The sequence below is a fragment of the Balaenoptera borealis genome (genome assembly GCF_965194805.1).
Source record: "Balaenoptera borealis genome assembly, chromosome: 19".
NCBI classification, from domain to species: domain Eukaryota; kingdom Metazoa; phylum Chordata; class Mammalia; order Artiodactyla; family Balaenopteridae; genus Balaenoptera; species Balaenoptera borealis.
The window spans coordinates 11,868,844-11,892,855 of NC_138878.1; the positions used below are offsets into that span (position 1 = coordinate 11,868,844).

Consider the following 24,012-nt stretch of genomic DNA (forward strand, 5'->3'; position numbering starts at 1 on the left):
ACAGCTGCAGCTTCTGATGGGGATGGTCAGGGAAGGCTTCTCTGGGGAACTGATATATGATGGATGAAAAGGAGCTGTCATAAAAACTGGGTGAAAAAGCATTCTAGGGCTTCCCTGGTGGCGCAGTGGTTGAGAATCTGCCTGCCAATGCAGGGCACACGGGTTCGAGCCCTGGTCTGGGAAGATCCCACATGCCGCGGAGCAACTAGGCCCGTGAGCCACAACTACTGAGCCTGCGTGTCTGGAGCCTGTGCTCCGCAACAGGAGAGGCCGCGATAGTGAGAGGCCCGCGCACCGCGATGAAGAGTGGCCCCCGCTCACCGCAACTAGAGAAAGCCCTCGCACAGAAACGAAGACCCAACACAGCCAAAAATAAATATAAATAAATAAATAAATAAAAATTAAAAAAAAAAAAAAAGCATTCTAGGCAGAGGAACAGCAAGTATAAAGGTCCTGGGGTCTGGCAGGATTGGTGACATCAGGCATCCAAAAGGCGGCTCTGCTGTTGCTGGAGTGTTGTGGGCGACGGGGAGTGTGGCGTGGGCTAAAGTGGGGAGTAAGCAGGAGCCCTACCTCAGCGGGGCTCATAGGTCATTGTAGGGGGCTTAGATTTTACTCTGAGAGCAAGGGGCTGGAGGACTTGAAGTGGAACACTGACAAAGTTGGTCTGTAGTTTATTAGATCATTCTGGCTGCCATGTGGATGGTAGCTTGAAGGGAGACAAGAGTGTAAACAGGGAGCTTCCCTGGTGGCACAGTGGTTAAGAATCCGCCTGCCAATGCAGGGGACACGGGTTCAAGCCCTGGTCCGGGAAGATCTCACATGCCGCGGAGCAACTAAGCCCGTGCGCCACAACTACTGAGCCTGCGTGCCACAACTACTGAGGCCCACACACCTAGAGCCTGTGCTCCACAGCAACAGAGGCCACCGCGATGAGAGACCCACGCACCACAATGGAGAGTAGCCCCCGCTCGCCGCACCTAGGGAGAGCCCATGTGCAGCAGCAAAGACCCAACACAGCCAAAAATAAATTAATTAATTAATTTAAAAAGAGTGGAAACAGGAAGAGAGCTAAGAGGCCATCACTGTTGTCCAGATGACAAAAAGAGGTGGCCTGGACTGGGAGGCCATTGGGACAGAAAGAAGTAGATAGAAATTGGAAATGTCTTCTTGAGGGATTAAACATTGGGAGTGAGGGAAAGAGAGGAGTTGAGGGTGACATCAAGGTTTTGACCTGAGCAATTAGGTGGTTTGATTTGTGGAATGATGAATACTGGGATGGGGGTCCCTGGTTTGGGATGGGGCAATTAAAGTTCACTAGGACCCTATTAGGTTTGAGATGCCCAGGAAACACCCAGGTAGAGATTTCAAATAGTAGTTGAATATATGAGTCCAGAACTCTGGTGTCCAATATGGTAGCCACTAGGCACATGTGGCAATTTAATTTTAAATTAAATAAATAAAAATGCAGTTCCTCAGTCACACTAACTACATTTCAAGTGCTCAGTAGACACATGTGGCTAGTGACTACTGTATTGGACACGACAGATCTAGAACATTCCCATCATTGCAGAAAGTTCTCTTGGGCAAAAAAGCGTTGGTCTGAGCTGTGGCCCAGAGTCACAAAGGCATTTCTCTCTAGGACAGTGGCATCCTAATCTGGTGATTCGGGGCCAGAAAGCTGGTGTCCCTGCATCCTTCTCAAGTAGCTCCTTCGTGCTCTCTCTCTACATGATCACACCAGATCATGTATTCAGTGATGTCCCTGACATGCGGCCATGTCAGAGAGGCACTGGCCACCCAGGAGGACAAGTTGCCGTGAGGCTGATCAAGGACATCATCCCCTGGAGCTGAGCATCATTAGAGTGATGAGTATAAACACATGAGCATAAAACGTGGAGTGTAGGCTGTTACTCATGAGGCGGTACCAGTTCTAGGGCTCACTGTGCAGACTTGGCTAGTTTGAGAAATGTGCAGTGGATTTGGAAGTTGTCAGGATAAATGAGGGTGGAAAAGAAGACAGGTTTAGAGTTCAACAGTCTTGTGTTCTTGAACTAACTGTGTCCCTGGAGGTGAGCCAGTCAACCTCTTGAACATCAAACATCCTCAGCTACAAATGGGAGAAGATTCCATGCCTGAGCAGGAAGAGGGGGAAATTGCTTGAATAAGTAAAAAGAAGTAGTGGGTATAAGGTTGTTTTTTGTTGTTGTTTTTATTGTTTTGTTTACAAAACAGTTCAATGACTTTTATTGTTCCTGGCAATATAATCATTTGCCATTTTTTGTAAACAAAGGAGAACAACAGTATTTTTGTTTCTTAAATTATTAGATTATAAAAGCCACATTTAGGAATCTTGTCTCTGGAATAGTGATATATGAGGTTATTTGTAAATCAATGGTCTTGTTTCTCCTTTAATAAAACAGCAAAATAGTATTTTTGAGATTAATCCTTACAGACGGAGTGTTACATCTGAAATTGTTTTTTTTATAGAAGTTGGGTCAGTCAGGAGATAATATATTTTAGATGGCTTAAGTGTGTCTTCCCTGTGGATAGCACATTCTGTAAGCCCACCTGAGGTGCCTTGAGGTCTGAGACTTGAGAGACCACAGTCTAGAAATGTCCCGTGGAATCTGCAAAAGGCTAAACCTTGAGGAGCTCATTTCCTGCAGTTGCTGACGCTGCTCATCAGAGTTGAAGCTCTGGTCCCACCCATCCTACCACTGCAGGCGAGGCAGGGTTTTGTAAGGCAGGACCAAGGAGGTGAGCCTCAGAGAGCTTCCCTGGTCCCCCCCTGACCATGCCCAGGTCAACCTCCCCAGCCCAGGCTCCCAGATGGAATTTTCCCCTCGGGCTGTTCCAAATCCCTGAGTTAGGCTTTCATTGGGAAAAAACTGTGTCCGCTTGACTCTTGGTGACTTCCTGGAAATGGTGCCCTCATCTAAGGTTAGAGGCTAGAGCAGAAGGGATCTACCTGGATACAGATGGTCCATGGCAGGATTTGGTAGAGAATCAAGTTAGTAGCCTGAAAGCTTGTGGGGTGCTTTGGCGAGTTTTGAGTGGTAATTTACTATTTTCAATCCACTGGCCCCCTTTTCTGATGTCTTGGAATGCCCACCTATGCTGGCTCCTGCTTCTGGTGACAAGGTTGCTGGTGATGTCATCCAAGGGGGCTCATTTCATGAGTAAGAGCAATGCTGGGTCCACAGCAAACTGACGTCAAGGACCCAGGAGGCTCGGAATGTCTTGTCCACATCCCCACGTCTTCCGAGAAAGAGGCGTGGGGCACACCTCAGGTGCAAGTTTCCTATTCCTACTCATTTCCTCTTTTCCTTTCATCTGCCTACCATGAATACGGGGAGAGTGGCTGGCAGAGCTAGCTGCCTTGCAGTGACTGGGCGAGTGGGACGTGCGTGTGCTTTGGGAGTTCTGTGGCTTGTCATTTGCCAGGCATGGATTTTGTTTTGGTTTGGGTTTTGTGCACGTCAGGGGTTTATTTTAAATGTTTTAAGGCTTGGATAGGCCACAGGACCTGGCTGGGCCTGGCTTCTGATTTGGACCTCATCGCACAGCAGCTTATTGGAGACGGAAGCAAGCAGGTCCTGCCGCCTTCATTTTCGCCCCATGTTTCTGGCTGCAGAAGACAACCAGCTCCAGAGAGGCTGCTCCCCGGGGGGCCTGGGGGTGGGCTTGTTAACACTGGCTTCTCCCCAAGGAAGCCTCTTGGCGTGGTTACTGTCCTCCTCCTTCCAGGGCCTGCCTGGGCCACGTGCGACCCAGGTATCCTGAGACACATGGGCCTCTGGGCCTCCGTGGGGTGCGGGGGGGGCAGCTGGACACGGCCTGGGGCACCCTCTCATTTCAGAAGAAGGGTTTTCAGGCCGAACCCAGGCCATGGGATAAAAGGCCATCTGTCTGTCCCTCGGTGCCCAGCCCCGGCTTTCCCAAACAACATTCCTTTATGCCGGCTCCCCCGCCTCCTGCAGCCCCCGCCCCGCTGCACACAGCCTCCTTTCACCGCCTCTGCAGTCGGCTTGTTTGTTTGCCATGCAGAGGGCAGGCTTTTTGTTGTTCTTCTCTTTTCTCTCCCCCTCATGCACCATCCAAGCAAACCCTCTCTGGGGATGGTCTGGGGCACTAGAGAGGGGCTTGGGGGCTCAGGGCAGGGGCTTGGAGCATCCCGGTGAGTCCTCCCAGAGGGGATAGAAGAGGACGTGGGAAGGACCTCGGCAGGGACAGCCCTGGAAGTGGATTCCTGGCTGGCTCTCCCAGCAACTGTTTGCGAGTCCTTGAATCAGTGACTTGGTCTGTCTGTGCCTCCATTTCCCTCATCCAGGGAACACGTCCTCAGGAAGAATTGTGTTGATCCCGATGAGATGTTGGCCACACGTGCAACGTGGTGGTAATGGCACTCACCGTGGAGGTGGCGCAGCTGTCCCAGAAGCCTCGTGGCTGGGTAGGGGGTGGGGATCGCCAAGTAGGCCAAGGTTTGTGCTAAAGGGGGTCGCGGTACACTGGACCCCCCCGCCCCGTTCAGCCTGCCTCCCCAACACAGTGCTTCCAGGTGCTGGGGAGTGACTTCCCAGGCCCTGAAGAAGGGGAGCAAGGCCACCCCTGGCTGCTAGACAGGGAACGGTGGGCTGGGGAAGGAGGTATAGTAAGTCCCCTACATACGAACGAGTTCCGTTCCAAGCGCACGTTCATAAGTCCAATTTGTTCATGAGTCCAACAAAGTTAGGTAGGTACCCAGCTAACACAATTGGCTATATAGTATTTACTATAATAGGTTTATAATACTTTTCACACAGATAATACATAAAAAATAAACACAAAAAATAAAGAACTTTTTTTTTTAACTTTGGGTTTATTTATTTATTTATTTATTTATTTATTTATTTATTTATTTATGGCTGTGTTGGGTCTTCGTTTCTGTGTGAGGGCTTTCTCTAGTTGTGGCAAGTGGGGGCCACTCTTCATTGTGGTGTGCGGGCCTCTCATTATCGCGGCCTCTCTTGTTGCGGAGCACAGGCTCCAGACGCGCAGGCTCAGTAATTGTGGCTCACGGGCCTAGTTGCTCCGCGGCATGTGGGATCTTTCCAAACCAGGGCTCGAACCCGTGTCCCCTGCATTGGCAGGCAGATTCTCAACCACTGCGCCACCAGGGAAGCCCCACGACAACATTTTTAATCTTGCAGTACAGTACCTTGAAAAGTAAAGTACAGTAGTGCAGTACAACAGGTGGCATACAGGGGCTGGCATCGAGGGAACAGGCAAGAAGAGTCACTGACTGGAGGAGGGAGAGGAGGTGGGAGATGGTAGAGCTGAAGGATCGCCAGCAACAGGAGACGGAGGGCAAGCTGCAATTTCACTCACGCCTGACATTGACAGAACACACGTTCGCATCTTTGAAAGTTCGCAACTTGAAGTTTCATACGTAGGGGACTTGCTGTACTCGAATGCCTACCCCTCCCAGTGCAGTGCCATCTGTGTGGGCTGCCACCAAGGGCCTGGCAGGAAGGCTGTGCTGATTGCAAGACCCTGGTTTCTGCCGCTTCCTCAGATCTTGTCTCCACATCTCCTTGGACGCCTCCATCATTTGTTCTCGTTCCTGGTTGGATTCCTTCTCCTTCTGTGGCCCTGAGGCAAACCCAGGGGAAACTGGTTCATCTTGGATTCGTTTGCTAGTGCTGCCATAACAAAGTCCCACAACCTGGGTGGCTTAGGCAACAGAAATTTACGTGTCACAGTTCTGAAGGCTAGCAGTCTGAGACCAAGGTGTGGCAGGCTTGGTTCCTAGTGAGGGCTGTGGGAGAGACTCTGTCCCAGGCCTCTCCCTAGCTCCTGGTACTTTGTTGGCAATCTTTGGCGGTTTGGCACTTGCAGCTGCTTCACCCTGATCTCCGCCTCCCTCTTCACATGGTGTTCTCAGTGTGTGTGTCTGTTTCCAAATTTCACCTCTTTATAGGGGCACCAGCCACATTGGATTAGGGCCCACCCTAATCACTTCACCTTAACTAATCACACCTGCAGTGACCCTAGTTCCAAATAAGGTCACGTTCTGATGGACTCGGGGTTAGGACATCAACATAGGAATTTATTAGAGGTGGGGTGGGCATGGGGAGGATCAAGTCAACCCTCCCTGGAGGGAACGTCCTTGGTGCAGAGCTGCGTCTCCGCTGCGATCCCCTCACCCTCACGGATTTGTCTCCTTTCCAGACACCGTGACGGGGAAGAGCGCCAGTAAAAATCCGCATCCACCACCCACTTCTGCTTCCTGACACCCTGCCTCCTCTCGGCTAGCCTGGAGGGAGAAAGAGGCCCGGGTTGCCCTTCGTTGAGCCTTGCTGGGGCTCTGGTCCTCAAGTGCTGCCCGCCTGTCACCAACCCACTCAGGGCGTTGGTACAGCTGGGTGGGTGCATGTGGGCTCCCCGTGGATTCCCTGTTGTGGGAACAGGAGGACAACACCCTTGCTCTTGCCTGTCCACGCCCATCCTTCTCTGAGGCTTTCCCGGGGGCAGGAGGGCTGCAGCTCACCCGGGCTTTTCAAACTGGCGAACCAAGGGCTGTGTTTGTATTCAGGCAGGTTGGTTTGGCCCACATCGTGTGTTTGTTTTAAACAGGAGTCAAATTTTGAAATCTGGAGATTTCACAGAGAAATCTACTTTTCCAGTTTTTCTTAGAAGTCGGAAGGTCTGACAACCCTGGGCCCCATCCTCACCTGACCTGAACCTCAGTCGGGGCTGCCCCCTTTCCACGGGGTGTGACCCCCTCCAGTTTGCTGCAGTCCCCTCCATCCCCCACAGCCTCCCCCATGCCAAGACCCCACGACAATGACCATAGATTACTGCACGTGTTGCATTTCTTTTTTTCTCTGTACTGCTGTCTCTAGCAAAAGGGCTCCTCATGTTTTTGCTTGTCTTTTGTTTCTTGGTGCCTCGTGTTTTAAGAAAAAGGAGAGTGAGCATCTTTCCTCATAGAAGTAAAGAATATTCCTATGTATTTAGCCAAAAATAAATAAATAAAAATAAAATTAAAAAAAAAAAGTTCGCGGGGACTTCCCTGGTGGCACAGTGGTTAAGAATCCACCAATGCAGGGGAAATGGGTTCGATCCTTGGTCTGGGAAGATCCCACATGCCGCAGAGCAACTAAGCCCGTGAGCCACAACTACTGAGCCTGCGAGCCACAACTCCTGAAGCCTGTGGACCTAGAGCCTGTGTTCCACAGCAAGAGAAGCCACCGCAATGAGAAGCCCGTGCACCACAACAAAGAGTAGCCCCTGCTCGCCACAACTAGAGAAAGCCCATGTGCAGCAACGAAGACCCAACACAGCCAAAAATAAATAAATAAAAATAAAATTTTAAAAAAAGTTCTCATCACAAGAAAAAAATTTAAAAAATATTCCTACGTGTTTAGTCCGCAAACAAAATGAGTCTGTATTATGAACCACACTCTGCCTGCTTCATTCATCGAAGGCACCTGCCCACCTTCTGAGGCCAGAGCAGGAACTTGGGGTGCCTTTGCCAGAGAGAAGCACTTCTTGTTCCAAGAGGAAGATCCTCAGGTCACAAAGCAAGTCAATGAGGGAGGCTGGTCTAGAACTTTGTCTCTTTATTAAAGCTGAATCTTCAGGGTCTGGAATAGATGGTTGGACCCGGATTCTTCCCCCGAGGGCTGCCTCCCTGAGAGACAGGCATGTTGGGGGAACTGGCTGGAACCTCAGCAAGCTGGCAGGGGACAACTCCTGGGTCCTCTGTGAGTTCGGGTCCGAGGGCAGTGTGAGAGAGGAGGTGGCGGCCGAGGGAGCCCAGGAGAGGGGGCGGTGGTGTCAGCAGGACCATCTCCATGAGACAAGAGCAGTGGCTTGGGCTGACCTGAGAGGACATCTTGATTCATTAGCAGCCGGGAACTGGCACTGTACTGGGAGAAAATAGGGCTGGTGCTGCTGTTTTATTGGCTTCTTTCCCTGCAGCCTTGGACTGTGGCTGGGAGGATCTAAGGAGATCAAAATGCCCTCCTCACCTCCTCCCCCATATTGCCCAGCATGTCCAGTGGTTCCCAGCTCAGAGTGGGCAGTGCCCGCCTACCTAGTCTCCTTAGCAGGGCACATTGACCTTCTCCCCTCAAGTAGGCATCCTGCCTGCCTGGGCCCCCAGACCCTAAACAGGCCACCATCTACTCAAATATACCATTCAGCACGTATTCAGGTGCTGACCCCGTGCCAGCTGCCAGGGACAGAGCAGTGAGCAAGGCAGCAGGGTCTCTACCCTCATGGAGCTTGCATTCTGGCTTGGGAGGCAATCACAGGGAAATGCATAGGAAAGCAAGATGCTTTCAGCCCCTGAGCTATCCATACTTTGCTAGGCTCAGACAGCCTTGGGCCTGACCATAAAATGCGCTTCTAGCCAGGTCTCCTGCCTGCCTTCCCAGGATGGAAAGGTCAGCAGGGCTCAAGAGGAGGGGTGGGTCTTCAGCTCCATTCTTGCTACCCTGGGACAATCTTGTGTCCCTCGGGTAGACCCTCTAGGAAAGCTGTCATCTGACGCAGGTGGGTTGGACGCCGCATGTCAAGCCACATCCATCAACACTTGGGCTGATTATTCTTGTGAAAGCCATTGTGAGTCTGACTACAGAATTACTCACTTCCCTTCCCCAAAGTCTGCAGCTAATGCAATCTGAAGGCAGGACCCAGAACAATTTCCAAAACCTGGAAAAGAGTACATGTATCCTTCACTTGCCGCTGCTTTTTGGTTTTTAAAGGTTTTTGGTTTTCAGGCTTGCTTCCAGGATCAGGAGAGTCTTTTAAATAATGCATTGTGGAAGTTTCCAAGAAACTTTTTTTTAAAAAGTCTTTTAGAGTCTGAGTTGTACCCTAGTCCCTAGGAATGACCTTTACACACTTCTGATTCATAGATGGTGTTTGCCCATGGAATTCAAGGGTGAGCCCAGCTCAACCATAAAGTAAACACGGAGCAGGGAAGTCTGGAAACCATGGCCCAGATCAGTGTGTGTGGTGTGGCGGCTCCCAGCAGGACTCGGTTCCTGGAACCCCCGCCCCCCTGCCCCGGTTCGGATGGGAGCAGCCCCCGAGTGGGAATGGGAGACCTTTTGAAAACTCACAATTAGACTCTAGAAAAAGAGTCAGTAAAAGACGCACTAGAGGACACTTCTTGTACCTGAGGGCATTTCTGCTCCTGGCAGCGCCCATGTGCTGCTTGCTGTGGTTCTCCTTGAAATCTCCTCCCGTATTGGAGCTGTGTACAATCTTGTGGTTAATAAGCCTGGGCTCCTGCCATGGAGGGCTGTGGTCCCGAAGAGGCCACCCAGAAAGCACCTTGGTTCTGTTGTCAGTCTGCGATCTACTGGCCAAAAGCCTATCACCCACGACATGACTGCCTGGTGGTTCCAGGACCCTCAAGTTGTGATTCGCTGGGGTGGCAGGAGGAAACAGCCTTCTCCCGTCCCTTCTTCCTCTCCTTTCCCCACCCTCCATGGCAGCGCACGGCCCGTGCCAGCCCTCAGACAGGCGCTGGTGCAGGATTCAAGGGCAGCGTCCTGGGAGAGTCCGTGACTGCTCAGGGCTGGGGAAGCAAGCTGGTGAGCCCGGTGCTGGGCAGGAGCCGCTCCCCTTCCTCCTGGCTCTCAGGAAAGAGGCAGAGAGCCACGGGGATCCTCCCTCCATTTCCCTCATTCCACCCGGAGTATTTCCAGCTGAACGACAACAGCAACAACAAAAAAAACCCTTGAAAGTTCTGTTTTCATTTTCAGCCAACATCCCTCTGTGAAACTGGATTTTTAGTAATTTGTTAAGAAAACCTTGGAACTGGAACAAAGAGAGCATTTGATCTACTTCCGGTTACACAGAGACTAGAGACCCACACCGACCACCATGAACCAAGAAAACAATGACATACAATTAATGCTCACAAAACAAAATTTAGGTTTTAATTTCTTCTGCATTAATAAATATTTTTAAATGGAACCTTTTTTTTTTTTGATCCCCTTGTAAATTTGCCAAATGCCCTTCCTTGGGAAGAACTGCCTTTTATTCTGCAAGCATGTGTTTCCTACCTATTTCTTTCATTTATGAAATGCTGCTGCTGATAATTTTTTAAATATTTTTTTAATATATGTTTTTTTCATTTATTTATTTTATTTACTCTTTTTTTTTGGCTGCGCTGGGTCTTCGTTGCTGCGCGCGGGCTTTCTCTAGTTGAGGCGAGCGGGGGCTACCCTTCATTGCAGTGCGTGGGCTTCTCATTGCGGCGGCTTCTCTTATTGCAGTTGCAAAGCACGGGCTACAGGCTTCAGTAGTTGTGGCGCATGGGCTCAGTAGTTGTGGCTCACGGGCTCTAGAGCACAGACTCGGTAGTTGTGGCGCACGGGCTTAGTTGCTCCGCGGCATGTGGGATCTCCCCGGACCAGGGCTTGAACCTGTGTCCCCTGCATTGGCAGGCGGATTCCCAACCACTGCACCACCAAGGAAATCCCTTTTTAAATATTTTTATTTGGCAAAATAAGATGCTGGTAATTTCATGTCAGACTAATGTACTTTCAGTTCTGCTCATGCCTATCCTATGGACTTGGCCAAAGGGCACTGAGAATATATGGCCCAGATTATTGGAATTTGACCCTTGTGTCTGGGCACCACCCCACCCAGCCCGGGGTGGCATTCTAAGATGGTGTGTTCAGTGTCCTGGGCGACCTCTCTCTTCCAAGCAGATGTGCTCACCCCCCATTCTTTATATATTTCCAAGGAGCATGAGCCTGGCAGAGTTTCAGGGCTCCACCCCGAGCAGCACAGCCAGGATCCCCTGAGGTTCCTGCCACATCTCAGGGGTCTGGAGTGTCAGGGGATCGTGGCTGTGCTGCAAAGAGCCAACACTGAAACATGATCCACTCAAGAAGTATGAGTGGAGATGTAATATTTTCAAGAGCCCACCCTAGGTAACTTGAGGAGAGGAAACAGTAGTTTCCTGGCCTGTTAGAATCTATTGTTTGTCCACCATTGGACAAACAAGATCATGGCCCAAACATGCAAAAACAATAAGAGGCAGGAAATTGTAAATACCAACTGAGGCAGTGGGACACATGGAAAGTGTGACTTTTTTTAAAGTTGGAAAATGAAGAGCTCATTTCTGGCTAGAATGGTTAGGGAAGAAGTACATGGTGGTCAAGAGAATATTCTGGAGCCCAACTGCGGCTCTACCCCTCATTAGCTGTGGGGCTCCTTCATGCCTTGGCCCTCTCATCTGTCAAGTGGGAATAATAATCATGCCTCCTTCATATGGTTGTTATGAAGATGAAAGGGCTGGGCACATGGTAAGCCTTCGTGAATATTAACCGTTGTCATCATGCTAGATAGGATGACATTTGAGAAGAAAAACGTGAGGCATGTTTAGAAAATGGCAAGTCGTCCCTACCGGTGAGAGGGAAAAATTAGGGTTAATTCAAAGGCGTGACAGAAGAAGAGCTTGGAAATACAGGGGAAAGACGTTAAATACAAGAAAGTCAAGGATAAGCCGACCTACAGAGGAAGATAGTGTGTTCACTCTTAGGAATGTGGTCAGAGGGTCAGACTATAATGTCAGCTGTTGGAAACGTACTCCCGGAGCAAGGAGCAGGACCAGTGTTAGAGAGACGTTGCAGAGTCTTCTGAGCTGATGTGTGATTGGCACGTTGCAGATGTTCAAACACGTATGTCTGTGGATGAGTGGGTGACAGCAGTGGGTGTGGATCAGATCCTTGTAGGAGGGAAGAATTAAGGGAAGAGGCAGGGGACCATAGTGATACTTCACTGAGACCACTAGCCCCTGAAGAGGAGGCGGATATGGAACCAGGGCTTCCGTCCCCACAAACTCCCCTCGATGATCCCATTTCTTTTTTTTTTTTGACCATCCCATTTCTTAGGGTTTCTCTGGTTTCCACCGCCTTCTACCCTTCTGTTCATCACTACTCCGGGCATCCCAGTGTTCATCACAGTGAGTCTGCAGGTCCAGCTTGCCTCCTGGGCCACACAAGCTCTCCACACCACACCAGCAGCAGCAGTCCATGAAAAAAGCTTCAGGTGGCCATAAGCTAAGTGAATGAGCCGCAAAAGATGGAGGTCAAAGTGCCAATGGGAGCTCAGTTCCCATGGGCTGAAATAGGATGTTCCATGTGGGGGAGGCATGAGCCCTGCTGGGTTCTGGCCTGGTCCCATCACACCCACCTTGGAAGAGGAGCAGGAACCAATCATTATGCTTAGAGACCCTGTTATGTCCTAAGGAGGTCTTGTGGAAAAGCAGATGGCAGTGGTCCTCATGTATGTATAAGCTGCCAGGTGAAAAAGAGCCTGTACAGTCCTAGAGGGGAAGAGCCAGGAGTGGTCCCTGGAAACTGAGGCAGCCAGCTGAGCAGAAGGGAGACTTTCCCAAGGACTCGAACTCTCGGAAAGCAGCCCAGCCTTAGGTGACCAGAAGCACGGGCTGGATACACGAGTGCTCTGTGCCCAGTGCTGGAAAGTAATGACCATTTCTTCTGCTTCCAGTGGTTGTTTAGATGCATGTGCCCCAAACAGGTCTGTGTCTGCCACTCGGGGATGTCTGAAAAGTGTAGCGCAGACAAAAACATCAAATGCTAATTCGAGTGATAACCACTTCCCTGCTTGGGATGGGTGGACCCCAAGACAAGCCTTTTGTGGAGAGAGATGGATGGAGTTGTAGTGAATGAGAGGGGTTGGAGGTGCAGAGAAGGATTAGATCACCCTACTTAAGAAAGGACTTGGGGTGACCAGGAGAAAAGAACTATCCAGGAGGGAGGGAGAACCAATAGGTCCATGATTGGAGGCGTTCGGAGGTATTTCAAGTGTAGAACAGAATTAGAAGGGACAAGATTCTTATATGACATTTATATTTGATACTTAGGGAGTTTCCTTGTATGAAATACTATAAAATCCACTCCATCCTCAAGAGATCATCAGAGTTGCTTTTTAGAAGAATTCAGGTATTAGCATGGTGACAAAGACAAAAATACTGAGATACCCAGACCAAGACAGGACCATGAAAGCCCGCTTTTACTTGGGTTACATATGTGTTTTCCCAGAAAATGACAGCATCACTGTCACCATCAAGTTCTCTTGGTTCATTTGGAAGCAAAAAATGTAAGAATCATAGCAACAGAAACCCCAACTGGTTGCTCAAACACTCTTCTTGGGTTCTTGCCAATATCCAGGTTCCAAGGGCCCCTTCTCCATGGCCACCACAGCTTCCTTTAGTCACAGGGACTCAGAGGACACCCCCCCCCCCATTGGTAAGTGCTCTCCCCACCCTTTCTGGAGGGAAGCCTGCATTTTACCTACGTGCCGGCCTGCGCTCTCCGGCCTCACCTCACATGACGTCAGGGCCAGCTGGAGCCATGTGATTTTCCCAGTACATTCCATTTCCTTCTGCCTTTGCCTCTTTGCTCCTTCCATTTGACCTTGAGCCCATCTGGACTCTCCTCTGCCAGTCCCGCCCCGCGTGTGGCCGCTGACCCACACCTGGGAGTTCCTGGAGGGACGGCTCCCTCACGCTCTGCTGCCTCTCTTTCTTGTGGGCACGTGGACCTAGCTGCCCAGCCTGTGGCCCACGAGCTCTGTAGAATTACCAGGGAGAGAGGCAGGTGGCGTAGTCATTGGGCGTGACCCAGTGAGCCTGCCAGGTCCCCTGGTGCCACCCTGTGACTCTTTACCTGACACCTGCCAGGAGCCTGGGAAAGGGCTGGCAGAGATCTTCTGGGCCAGGGCATTCCCACCCACTGCTCTCATTTCCCTCCAGGCTCTCTGCCAGCTTCTCTCCTCCCCCAGATCTTTTGCCTCTTGTTTTTATGGGTATTATTTCCTTTTTCAGGGAGAAGAAAAGTGCAGAGGTTAAGACCACCCACATCAGTGTCTACCCTTTTTCAAGTGTACTCGGTGCCCTTGATTTCCGCCCACCCTGCCCTGCCATGGTGCTCCCACCACTCCTGACTGCCTCATCGTGGGGCAGTTGGGGGTTCTCTTCCCTCGCCCACTGTGGATAATCCCCTTGTGTCTTCTCTCCCCAGGGTTCCGTGGAGAATGGGGCTGTGACCTCTGCAAGCGCTCAGAAGACAGACCCTGCGATGGAGCCAAAGCTCAAAGCAGTGGACTGGGACAAGGTAGCAGGCACAAGACAGGGTGGGGTGATGGTCGGGGCTCCCAGGGCCGAGGAGAGGGTGCGTGGAGCCACAGGCTATGGTTATTCATGATGTTTGCCCAGCGAAGATGAGGACCGAGGAGCAGGTGCCCACAGCTCACAAGCACGACCTGGGGCAGCAAACCTGGGCCGAGGTTATGGTGGGTCTGGGGAAACGGTACACGAGATCTGTGCAGAGCCAGGCTCCAAAAACCCCAGAGGGAGGTCTCCCACAGGGACCCCTGAAGCTGAGAAGGGCACGATGACAGGGTCAGGAGGCCCAGACACACCCAGCTTGGCCAGTGCACAAGGCAGAGCTGCCCCAGGTGCCGGCGACCACTCGCAGGAGTGACCGGCATGGGAGCCAGTCACTGAGGCCAGCAGGGAAAGGGCTGCAGCCTTCTGTAGCATGTGGCTGCAGAGCCCGATGACAAACCTCTCTTGGCGCTCAGAGACCAGCATCTTGCTGTGATTAGGCACACCCATTTGCTGGTTAGGGAAGTCCTAGAGGAGCTGGGTAGTTACAGGTGGCAGTGGAGCCAAGAGGAGGAAGGGGTAGCGTTGCCTGGGGGCTCTGGAGAGAACCAGACCTGGGTGTCATTTCCCTCCAACCTGGATCATGGACCTTTCTTAATGTCATGGCGTCATTTCCTCCTGTAATAGACATAAGTGTATATGTCCCTAAATGTCCCCAACCTGTGCTGGACACTGGGAACAAGAGACCAACAGGACAGGCCATTGCTTTCAGGGAGCTCACAATCTGGTGTGGAGGGCAAATCTCCCCCCAGACATGTTATTACAATATGGAGAGATGCAAGAAGCACACCCAAGGGACACAGGTGACCAGAGGAGGCCCCCACTGATTGTTTGCTGGGCCCCTTTTGCCAGGACTCCTGAGGCCCTGACCCCAGGAACTTAGAGATGGCATCTGTCACGTGGGAATCGCCTCTGCCTCTGGGGAAGCCCATCAGCCCAGGGCAAAGACGCCTTGGGGTGCTTCACTGAAGAGGCTGGGACAAGTTGTCCTGTGCCCTATCCCCTTCAAGCAGGCCTGTGACCGAAAGGGAAATTGAAGGCCATCAAGGGGAAAGGCTTGCATAGGCCACGCAGTATGTCCCCAGAGGGCTCACTGGACCTGGTCTCCTGACCTTGACGCCGGACTCAGCCATGATTGCTCATTGCCCAGGCCACGGGCACAGGTTGAAGGTCTCAGTACAAACGGCTGACTTCTCTGGAAACTTTGGGGACCTGGGCTTGTTCTGCACGAGGGCAGGATGGAGGGGGAGACAGCCAGCTTGAATGGGACAAGGACCTTGGAAGCTGGTGGAGTCAGGACCTCGACTTGAAAAAGGAGGAGCTGTGGTGGGAGATGAGGAGGGTGTGGGGATGAGGGTGGGACCAGAGAGTGAGCTGCAGCATGTCGGGCTCTGGGCTCAGCAGCCAGTGGACGGTGCTGGAAGGACCGCAGGAAGAGGGGTCCTTGGGGCCAGCATCTGTGGGCTTGGTTTAGGGGTTGAAGGTTGGAAAGAAAATACTCTACAGAGAGCTGAGCAGGCCTGGGGTGGGGAGGCAAGAAAGAATCATCCTAGAAGGGAGGGGACTGTCACATGAGCCTGGCTGGGGATGGGCAGATCACCAGCCCTGCTCAGGGAAGGGGTCCTCCCAGTTTCCCTGGGCTGCCCTCGGCACAAGGCAGAGGGATCAAGTCCCCCAGGCCTGTTCCGCCATCCACCCCTCCCCCACCCAAGGGGAAGAGAGGCCTCCCCTCCCCCTCCTCCCCCGGGCCCTGCCCAGGCTCCTCTCCAGCACATCCAGGTCATACCTGACTCACCTTCCCCGCCTCTGTCATTCTCTCTCTCACACGCACTTTCTCTCTTCCTCCTCTCACTCTCCCTTTGTCCCTGGGCTGAGAGAGAGGGGCAAGGGCTGGCCCAAGAAACGGTGTGGAGACCCACTGGGAGCAATGGGGGGATCAGCTTCGTGCCTCCCCCAGGCCCTGAGAGGACCCAGCACAAGGAGCTCACTTCCCAGGGAGAGCGAACAGTGCTTTCCTTGCTTTTTTTCCTTTTTTATTCATCTACCACGTAGTCAATCCCAGCCCCTTTGCGGGGAGACGAGAGGCTGGGAGACCCCCATCTGTTTCTGACCCAGGCCAGGATCTGGACCTTGAGGAGCTCTAGAGAAAGGCCAAGAGGGCAGCAGCTTTGTCTCAGCCGGGGGTCCCGGGCCTGGGGTGCACTTGACAAAGTTAACCCTTCATGTTTTGCATTCACGGGAAGCCCCTCTAGGTGCTGCTAAGGAAGGGAGTGTTGGTTACCATGGCCCAGCCTCCCTGGTCCTAGAAGCTGGGGGACAGATTCAGCCATGCTGGAAAGAGTGAGGGGAAACTGGGATGGAGGTGCTGGGGCAGAGAGTGGAGGGCGGAGAGTTCTGAAAAGACAGGAGAAAAGGCCAGGAAGCAAGCCCGGGGGGCCCTGCCTGCTTAGAGGTGCAGGATCGTCTGACTTTCCAGCTCTGCATGGGATTTTATTGGAACAATTTTTGAATCATACCTTCCATCACCTCTTGGGCAGGACCCAAGTTTCCTTGTGGGACAAGAAACCAGGTTGTAGCTCTTTACCCCACACTACGCCCTACATGTCTCTCCCTGCTTCCTGGAACCCAGCCGGCTCAGAGCCTACCCCAGTAGAGGTAGACGGAGCGCCCACTGCTCCTGGCTTCTGGGCACACCTGTTCCATTTGTCCCACGGCCTCTTTTGCTCCTTCACTGTGTCCTTGGCAGGGTTTCTCATTGGGGGGCCAGCGTCCTGGGAACCAGACTGAACTAGTGTGATTTGAGGGGTTTGCAGAACCCCCTGCCCAGATCCCCCTGGATAGCGGAGTTAACACTGAATTAACTCTTCTTTCATTGAACTCTTCGGCACAGGGTAAGAGCTTTAGGCTAAGCACTTTAATGAAATTATCTTTTATCAACAACACAATGTGATAATGATCCCGATTTAACTAATGAGGAAGATCTTCTGCCCAAGGTCAGTCACTCTGCTGGTTAGCGTAGGGGGTCACAGCTGAGCCCCCTGCCCTGCCCCCCCCCGTGTGTCCTGGAGCCCTTCCACCCTGGTGGCTGGCCAAGAATAAGACCCTGAGGCCCGTGACTGGGAGAGGGGGTGGCAGAAGGCAGGGAGGAGGCTGAGCAGGTACTCAGGGAGGTGTCTTCAAAGCTTGGCCGCCTCCTCTCCGCATCCTGCTTCCCTCAGGCTCCTGGAGGCCACCAGCAGGTGTCAGAGCAAACTGCAGCTCCCCAACCTCCCTGCCCCTACACACACACACACACACACACACACACACACACACACACACACACAAACACACACACACACACCCCTTGACATCAGGGGCTGCCTAGCAAAGATGTTGATTTTGCCCAATGAGTTTTACCCTTTCACGACCCTCACATAAGTCACTGAGAACTTGGGCAAGTAGCACCTGGATCGGAACCAGCGCCCCTTGGGCAGCCGCCCCTGGGACAGGGCCGACCTCGACACCATGGGTGCTGGGTTCCTTCCCAGGACTCTGCCCCCCAGTCACCTGGGGCCCCCTTGAGCCTCCCTTCTCCCTTTGGGCTGCCCCAGAGTAGGGGTGTGGAGGGTCTGGCTGCAGAGGGATCCACAGGAGGTCCCCAGGATTGTCGTCCTGGCCCAGAGCCTCTCAAGTTTCCTCCCTGCCCGTCCCCTTGCCCGGAGGTCTGGGCCCCTCTTCTAAAGAGCTCAGCTGTGCTCAAAAAATGCCCCCCGGGGAGACACCAGGCAGGCAGGCTGGGCACTGCCCTCTTTGTCCCTGCAGGGGCAGCGGACAAGGCAGGCTGGGGAGCAGGAGGTGCCACTGGGTGACCACAGGCAGTTCCGGCCTGTTTCTCCATCAAGAAGGAGGAAATTATTCCTGCCCTGTATTGTGTGGGGTATCAGAAAGTGAGTTGCCAGTGAAAGACCACCCCGCCCGGCCTTGGGCTGGGCAGCGGGGGCGGGACTGCAGTGGTACTGGCTTTCTGCACAGCACGCCCTCCTTCCTCTCTCCCTGGGCCTCGGCCCCTTTGCCCCCTGCTCCCTGTCACTCTCACCTGCTGCGCCTTCGCAGCGGGGAGCATGAGGCCACCTCCTCTGGGCACGGGGAGGTTATAGGGCACGGGCGGGGGAGGCAGAACCCGCCCCTGTGGACTTGAGCTTGTCCAGCTGGGAGCCCCCAGTTAGACCTCAGGGGACAGGCCTGCACTCACCCCTGCAAGGCCACCAAGAGCCGCTGCACTGGACACCCCTGCTGGATCCCTCACAGCCTCTGTGCCAGAGAACCCACTGCCGTGCGGGTCCTGAGCCGGCTGAGAGCGGGCCTCCTGGCCCTGTGGTTAGGACCTCGGGCTCCGGAGCTGGGCGACTGAGGTGCAGCAGACGTAGCTGAGCATCTAGCCTAAGGCTCCTCATCTGTCAGATGAGCTCATCAGAGGCCCGATCTCTCAAAATTCTGGCTTCCAAGAACAATGGACCTGAAGTCTGAGTCCAGGGGCCTGTTACAAGGATGCAGAAACAGCAGCTGGAATTCTCATCCTTCACGGGCACCGCCCCCCTTCCCGCCCCCCTTCCCGCCCCCGCTCCTGCTGGTTGGAAGTCGCTCCCCCACCTCCCTGGCCCAGAAAGCTGCCCTGGAGCTGTGAGCTCTGGGGTTTGGGTACACATTTCTTTCAACAATCGCCTCAGCTCACAGCTGCGGTGGTGGGAGGAGCTGCTGACAGCAGCTGCCCCCTCTCCCCACATTTGCCCCTCGCCCTGTCTGGGGATGAGCAGATTCCCACTCCTGAGCTGGGGCTGCCCCTGGAAAGAGTTATGTGCCACCTGGCCCCTGTGCTGCCCAGGAGGAGGGGCCTCTGGAGAATGGGTGGGGTGAGAAAAGAGGCCCCCTCCCCACCCTGGCAGCGCCCTTCCACCCACCCTCTGGGCAGCAGGCTGCCCTTTTCCCCCGCTGGCCCTGCTGCAGCTGCATTCCTGGCATAGCCCGGGGAGACTTCCTCCCCCTCCCTCCCGTTAGGGCAGGGACAGAGCTGCATGGGGGAGGGGAATGGGATGCCAGGTGCTTGGGCCAAACTCACCCCGACTTACACGTGTGCTCCCTGGGACTTGGCCTGTTGCTCTGGGTCTTTGAGTTCACTCAAGCCCGCCCCCCACCACCACCCTCAACAAGTGCACTCAAGAGCAGTTTCTGGACATATCCTCACCCTCATCCATGCAGTCTGGCTTTAGCTGGGTGACCCTGAGTGAATCACTTGCCCTCTCTGAGCATCAGGTTCCACAGCTGTAAAAGGAGGATTTGCTATCGTGAGGGTAGCAACAGAAACCCCCAGATGCCTGGGAACTGGAGGCGTGATCAGTGGCCTGTTCCCCCCTCCTTCCCCCACCCAGCCTCCTTCCAAGGCCCGCAGACCTTTGCTGACGCCTTCCCTGTCTCCCCTGAGCCTTAGGAAGTAGGGGTGGGAGAGGGCCAGGAGCAGGCACCAGCTCTGGAGGAAGAGAGCCGTTTATGTGGGAGGGTTAAGGGGCCAAGGGGTCCCGGCCAGGTAGAGTAGGAAGTGAAATTTATCCTGAGTCCCTTCCCACCTCATGGATCCGAGCCATCATCTCTTGTCATCCTCCCGTCTCAACCAGCTGCCGTGTTGGAAATGACCAGCAAGTGAGAGGTGTTGAATTAGCACCCCCCTGAGACTTGCTCTTCAGTGAGCAGGACTGGAAGAGAATTGAGAAGAGACACCCTGTGTGTGCTGTACTGTCTAAACCAGGGTGGAGCCCACGGTGAATGTCCCAGCTCCTGGGAGATTGTGTGGAGGGTGCCACGAGCTCGGGGGAGGCGGGAAGGGAGCTCCTACTACAGGACCAACCAACCCTATCTGAAGAGTCACCTAACCCCGCTGGGCCTCAGTGTCATCCTTCTCAAAGTGGGGAGGAAGTCAACCAAGCTGGATTTCTACACTTAATGTGGAAGGGTAGCTTTACTGCCCCTGGAGTAGCAGGACTGCCAGCGGGGAGAGTGCAGATGTCAGCCTTTGAGGACTGAGGGGGATGTTTGCAGAGAGGAAAGTGAGCCTTCTTGGGATTCCTCCGCCGTGGTCCTTCATCCCCCAGGGTGAAGTGGCCCTTCCTGGGCACCAATGAGGGCTACCTTGCAGAAATGCACGGGGGGCTAGACACAGAGCCCAGGTTCCAGGCCCTCCAAGGCCAGCCAGCAGGTCAGAGGACCCTTGGGACCAATTCAAGACAGCAAGTCCGCCCTTTGTACAGTGGCCAGTGCCCAGTGGTCTAGCCAGGGAGGAACCCAAGTCATGTCCAAAGATCCAGTGGGCAACAGGCCATCAAATGAGAGACCCTTGTGTCTGGGAGAAGAGGCTGGCTCTGTTTCCATCATGCCTGTAAACAAGCAGCTCTCTGGCCATCTGAGTCCAGCTTCTCCATACATTCTCTGTCCTTCTGTTCTGTTCCCTTCGCAACAGGGTGTTAGATTCAGGCTGGAATCCCTGCTTGGTGCTAGACCTAGACATTTCTTCCTGGGTCTCAACTGAATCAAGCTTATGAATCCCATACTGTTTTCTATTCACTTTACAAAATAAGGGCAAAACGGATCAACAGAAAAAATTTTCCCAAGCCACTGCTTGTCTGAGAGAGAGGCCTGCCTGTTCACATCCCTGTGCCACAGCTGGAAACGTTCCTTGTCTAAAGTAGCTAAGTCTGAATTAAGTGTCGTGTGTAACATGCAAAAGTGGAACACGTAAAAACCAGGGCTTTCACTTGAGATAGATGGTGATAAGCTATGGATGAGTATTATCATCCTTTGAACAGCAACTAAGAAATATACAAAAAGGCATAGCTAAAATGCCAACAGAGCAGACAATATAGAATATTTTTAATTCTTGATCAACACAAACAAGTCAAGAAGGGAAGAACAGAGGAGACAAACAGAGAGCAAATAGCAAGACAACATTAAATGTAAATGGACTGAATACTCCAATTAAAAGGCAGAGAGTGTCTGACTAGATCGAAAAGCAAGACCCAACTATCACTGTCTGCAAGAGATGTACTTTAAATTTAAAGGCATGTGCAAGGTGAAAGTAAAAGGGTGGGGAAAGAAAGACCATGCAAACACCAAGTATAAGGAAGCCTTGCTAAAATCAGACAAAGTGGACTTCAGGACAAGGAGTATTACCAGGGAGTATTTCCCAATAATAGAGGGGCCAATTCATCAAAAATGTCTTAACTGGGCAGCCTTGGGCAAGTTACTCAGCTTCAATTTCCCCATCTGCAAACAACAACAATAAAAGTACCCACCTAGTTATGGGTACAGTGAGGATCACAGGATTTAACTCACCATGCTTAGCACATAACCAGTGCTCTGTGACTCTTAGCCCTCAGTGTTGTTGCATCTGGGACAAAGCCTCAGGCTCTCACCGCGATCCTGGCTGAGCTTCTTCTGAGGTGAGGCTCTGCAGGCTGTTGCAAGATAAGATGTGAACACAGGCCACTACCTGGTTCCTCCAGTTCCCTTTCCGTGTGTGTGTGTGTGTGTGTGTGTGTGTGTGTGTGTGTGTGTATAGAGACCTGAGGCAGAGGAATGGGACGAATGAGTCAGCCTGCATCCACTAATCCGTTTGCTGCTAGACCCAAAGGATGAAGTCAAGGAGACACTGGGACCGGGCCAGGAGGAGTGCAACGACCAGGTGGGGGGTTTGGATGATTGCCTGGTTTAACTGGTCCTGGATGGGATGGCTCCAGGCTGACCTGGGTCATCTTCCAGCCTGAGAAGCATGAAGGCAGTCAGCACCTGGGACCTGCCAAGTTCACATGGCAGGAACCACAATTATCTTTGGGCCTTTCCCTCTGGTCGCCGGCCCAGAGAGAGTGCTTGGTGACCTTCCCCACTTGCCCCGAGACCCCCAGCCCCCTGCTCCAAGGCTGTAATGGCAGGGCTAGCTTCACCTCTGGCAGGGCTGGGAGCCCTGCTGGGGCTGAGCCAGCTTTGGCATGGAGGCCAGTGCAAGGGTGAGGTTCCAGCTGGGGCTGCAGGCAGGTGGGTTTCTGAATCACGATTGATTCTTTCTCCCAGGCTTCAGTGCTCTTCCTCCACATCCATCCCTTGCTCTTCTCCATTCCTTTCCTGACACCACGTCCCTGTCACCCGCAGTAGCCGCCGAATGCCCTGCATTGGACGTTCATTGACACCCACTGAACACAAGACACTGGGCACATGGTGCCCTCTCTCCTATCGTGGGTGGTGGGTGCCGGCACACCCGGCTTTACAGACGAGAGAGCCGAGAGGCTCTGAGAGGTAAAGGCACTTGCCCAGGATCCCACAGCTGATAAAAGGCAGAGTCAGGCTTTGAAGGTGGTCACCTGACTCCAAGGTCATTTTTCTTTACTGATTTTGGTCTAGATTAATCTTCAATACACCGACTCATCAGAAATCTTCAAGGGCTTCCCATTGTCTTCAAGGGCTTCTGCAGCCTCCAAACTGTTTTGATCTTGCATCCCTATTAAGTAAAACGTTTTGAGCACATTCTCCATTATATGTCCATTTAAATTATCTACAAATTATTTGTGCGAGCTAATGTACTCTTGTATTACGTACATTAGAAAACATTCAAATATGGTTTATATATGAAAGAAATATATCAAAAATAGTCTCTAATATTTTCTCCTCACCTCTGGGGATCAGCCTGTGAGTACCCCTGGGGTACACATACATCCCTACCTTGGAGACAGCCAGCCTGGAGGATGAAGTGACAACTCCTGAGACTGATACTGGGTATTCTGTCATCTAAAGCCCTCAGCAGGACTTCCCTGGTGGCGCAGTGGTTGAGAATCTGCCTGCCAATGCAGATGACACGGGTTCAAGCCCTGGTCTGGGAAGATCCCACATGCCGCGGGGCAACTAGGTCCGTGAGCCACAATTACTGAGCCTGCGCGTCTGGAGCCTGTGCTCCGCGACAAGAGAGGCCGCAATAGTGAGAGGCCCACGCACTGCGATGAAGAGTGGCCCCCGCTTGCTGCAACTGGAGAAAGCCCTCGCACAGAAACAAAGACCCAACACAGCCATAAATAAATAAATAAATAAATAAATAAATAAATAAATAAATAAATAAATAAATAAAAATAAAGCCCTCAGCAGATCTCTTTCTACTGCCCCACAGACCAATGTCAAGGAATCAAATGGGCCACAATCATTCTCAACTCCACATCTATGCCCATACTCCCTCCCCACCTCCTTTCCCTTCTCCCCCTTCCCAAGTATTCCATATTGTATGAGCTCCAACCCAAACCCTAGGTTCTGTGCAAAGCCCTCCTCTCCTACCCTAGACCCGGGCATTTGTACCAATCATTCTGCCCCCCAACCTCAGCCTGCCTGCATCACCATTAACTTATCTTGCCTGGCATGTCTCACCTTGCTGAGTACTTTATGTGGGTACCATTATTATTACTTGCATTTCATAGCTAGGTAAACTTGGGCTCGGAGAAGTCAAGTAATTTCCCCAAGGTCACACAGTAAGTGATAGAGCCTGTCTCTAGAGTCTGAACTCTGCTTCAGCACTAAGCTATGTGAAGCAAAGATGGTCTCTTACATTGTTGTTTATTCTTCCCAGCAACTAACATAGAAATATAGATATATGTCAAGCAAAGTGCTGAACGAATGATTGTTTGAATGGGTGAATGAATGAATTACACAGGCCACCACGAAGAAGAAAGCCCTTGGACTTCCTTGGTGGTGCAGTGGTTAAGAATCCACCTGCCAGTGCAGGAGACACGGATTCGAGCCCT

At 52.5% G+C, this 24,012-nt stretch overlaps 1 protein-coding gene across 3 annotated transcripts in view; it reads left to right on the plus strand.

Annotated features, from left to right (window-relative positions):
• Positions 1-24,012, plus strand: part of FA2H (fatty acid 2-hydroxylase) — a 55,234-nt gene that overhangs the window by 17,051 nt on the left and 14,171 nt on the right. For 2 of the 3 annotated variants that reach the window (XM_082366359.1, XM_082366357.1), the window contains exon 2: positions 14,061-14,153. The exons of the other annotated variant lie outside the window; for it this stretch is intronic. In XM_082366359.1, the coding sequence (XP_082222485.1) occupies positions 14,061-14,153 (93 nt within the window). The remainder of the gene's footprint in view (positions 1-14,060; positions 14,154-24,012) is intronic. 3 annotated transcript variants of the gene reach the window in all.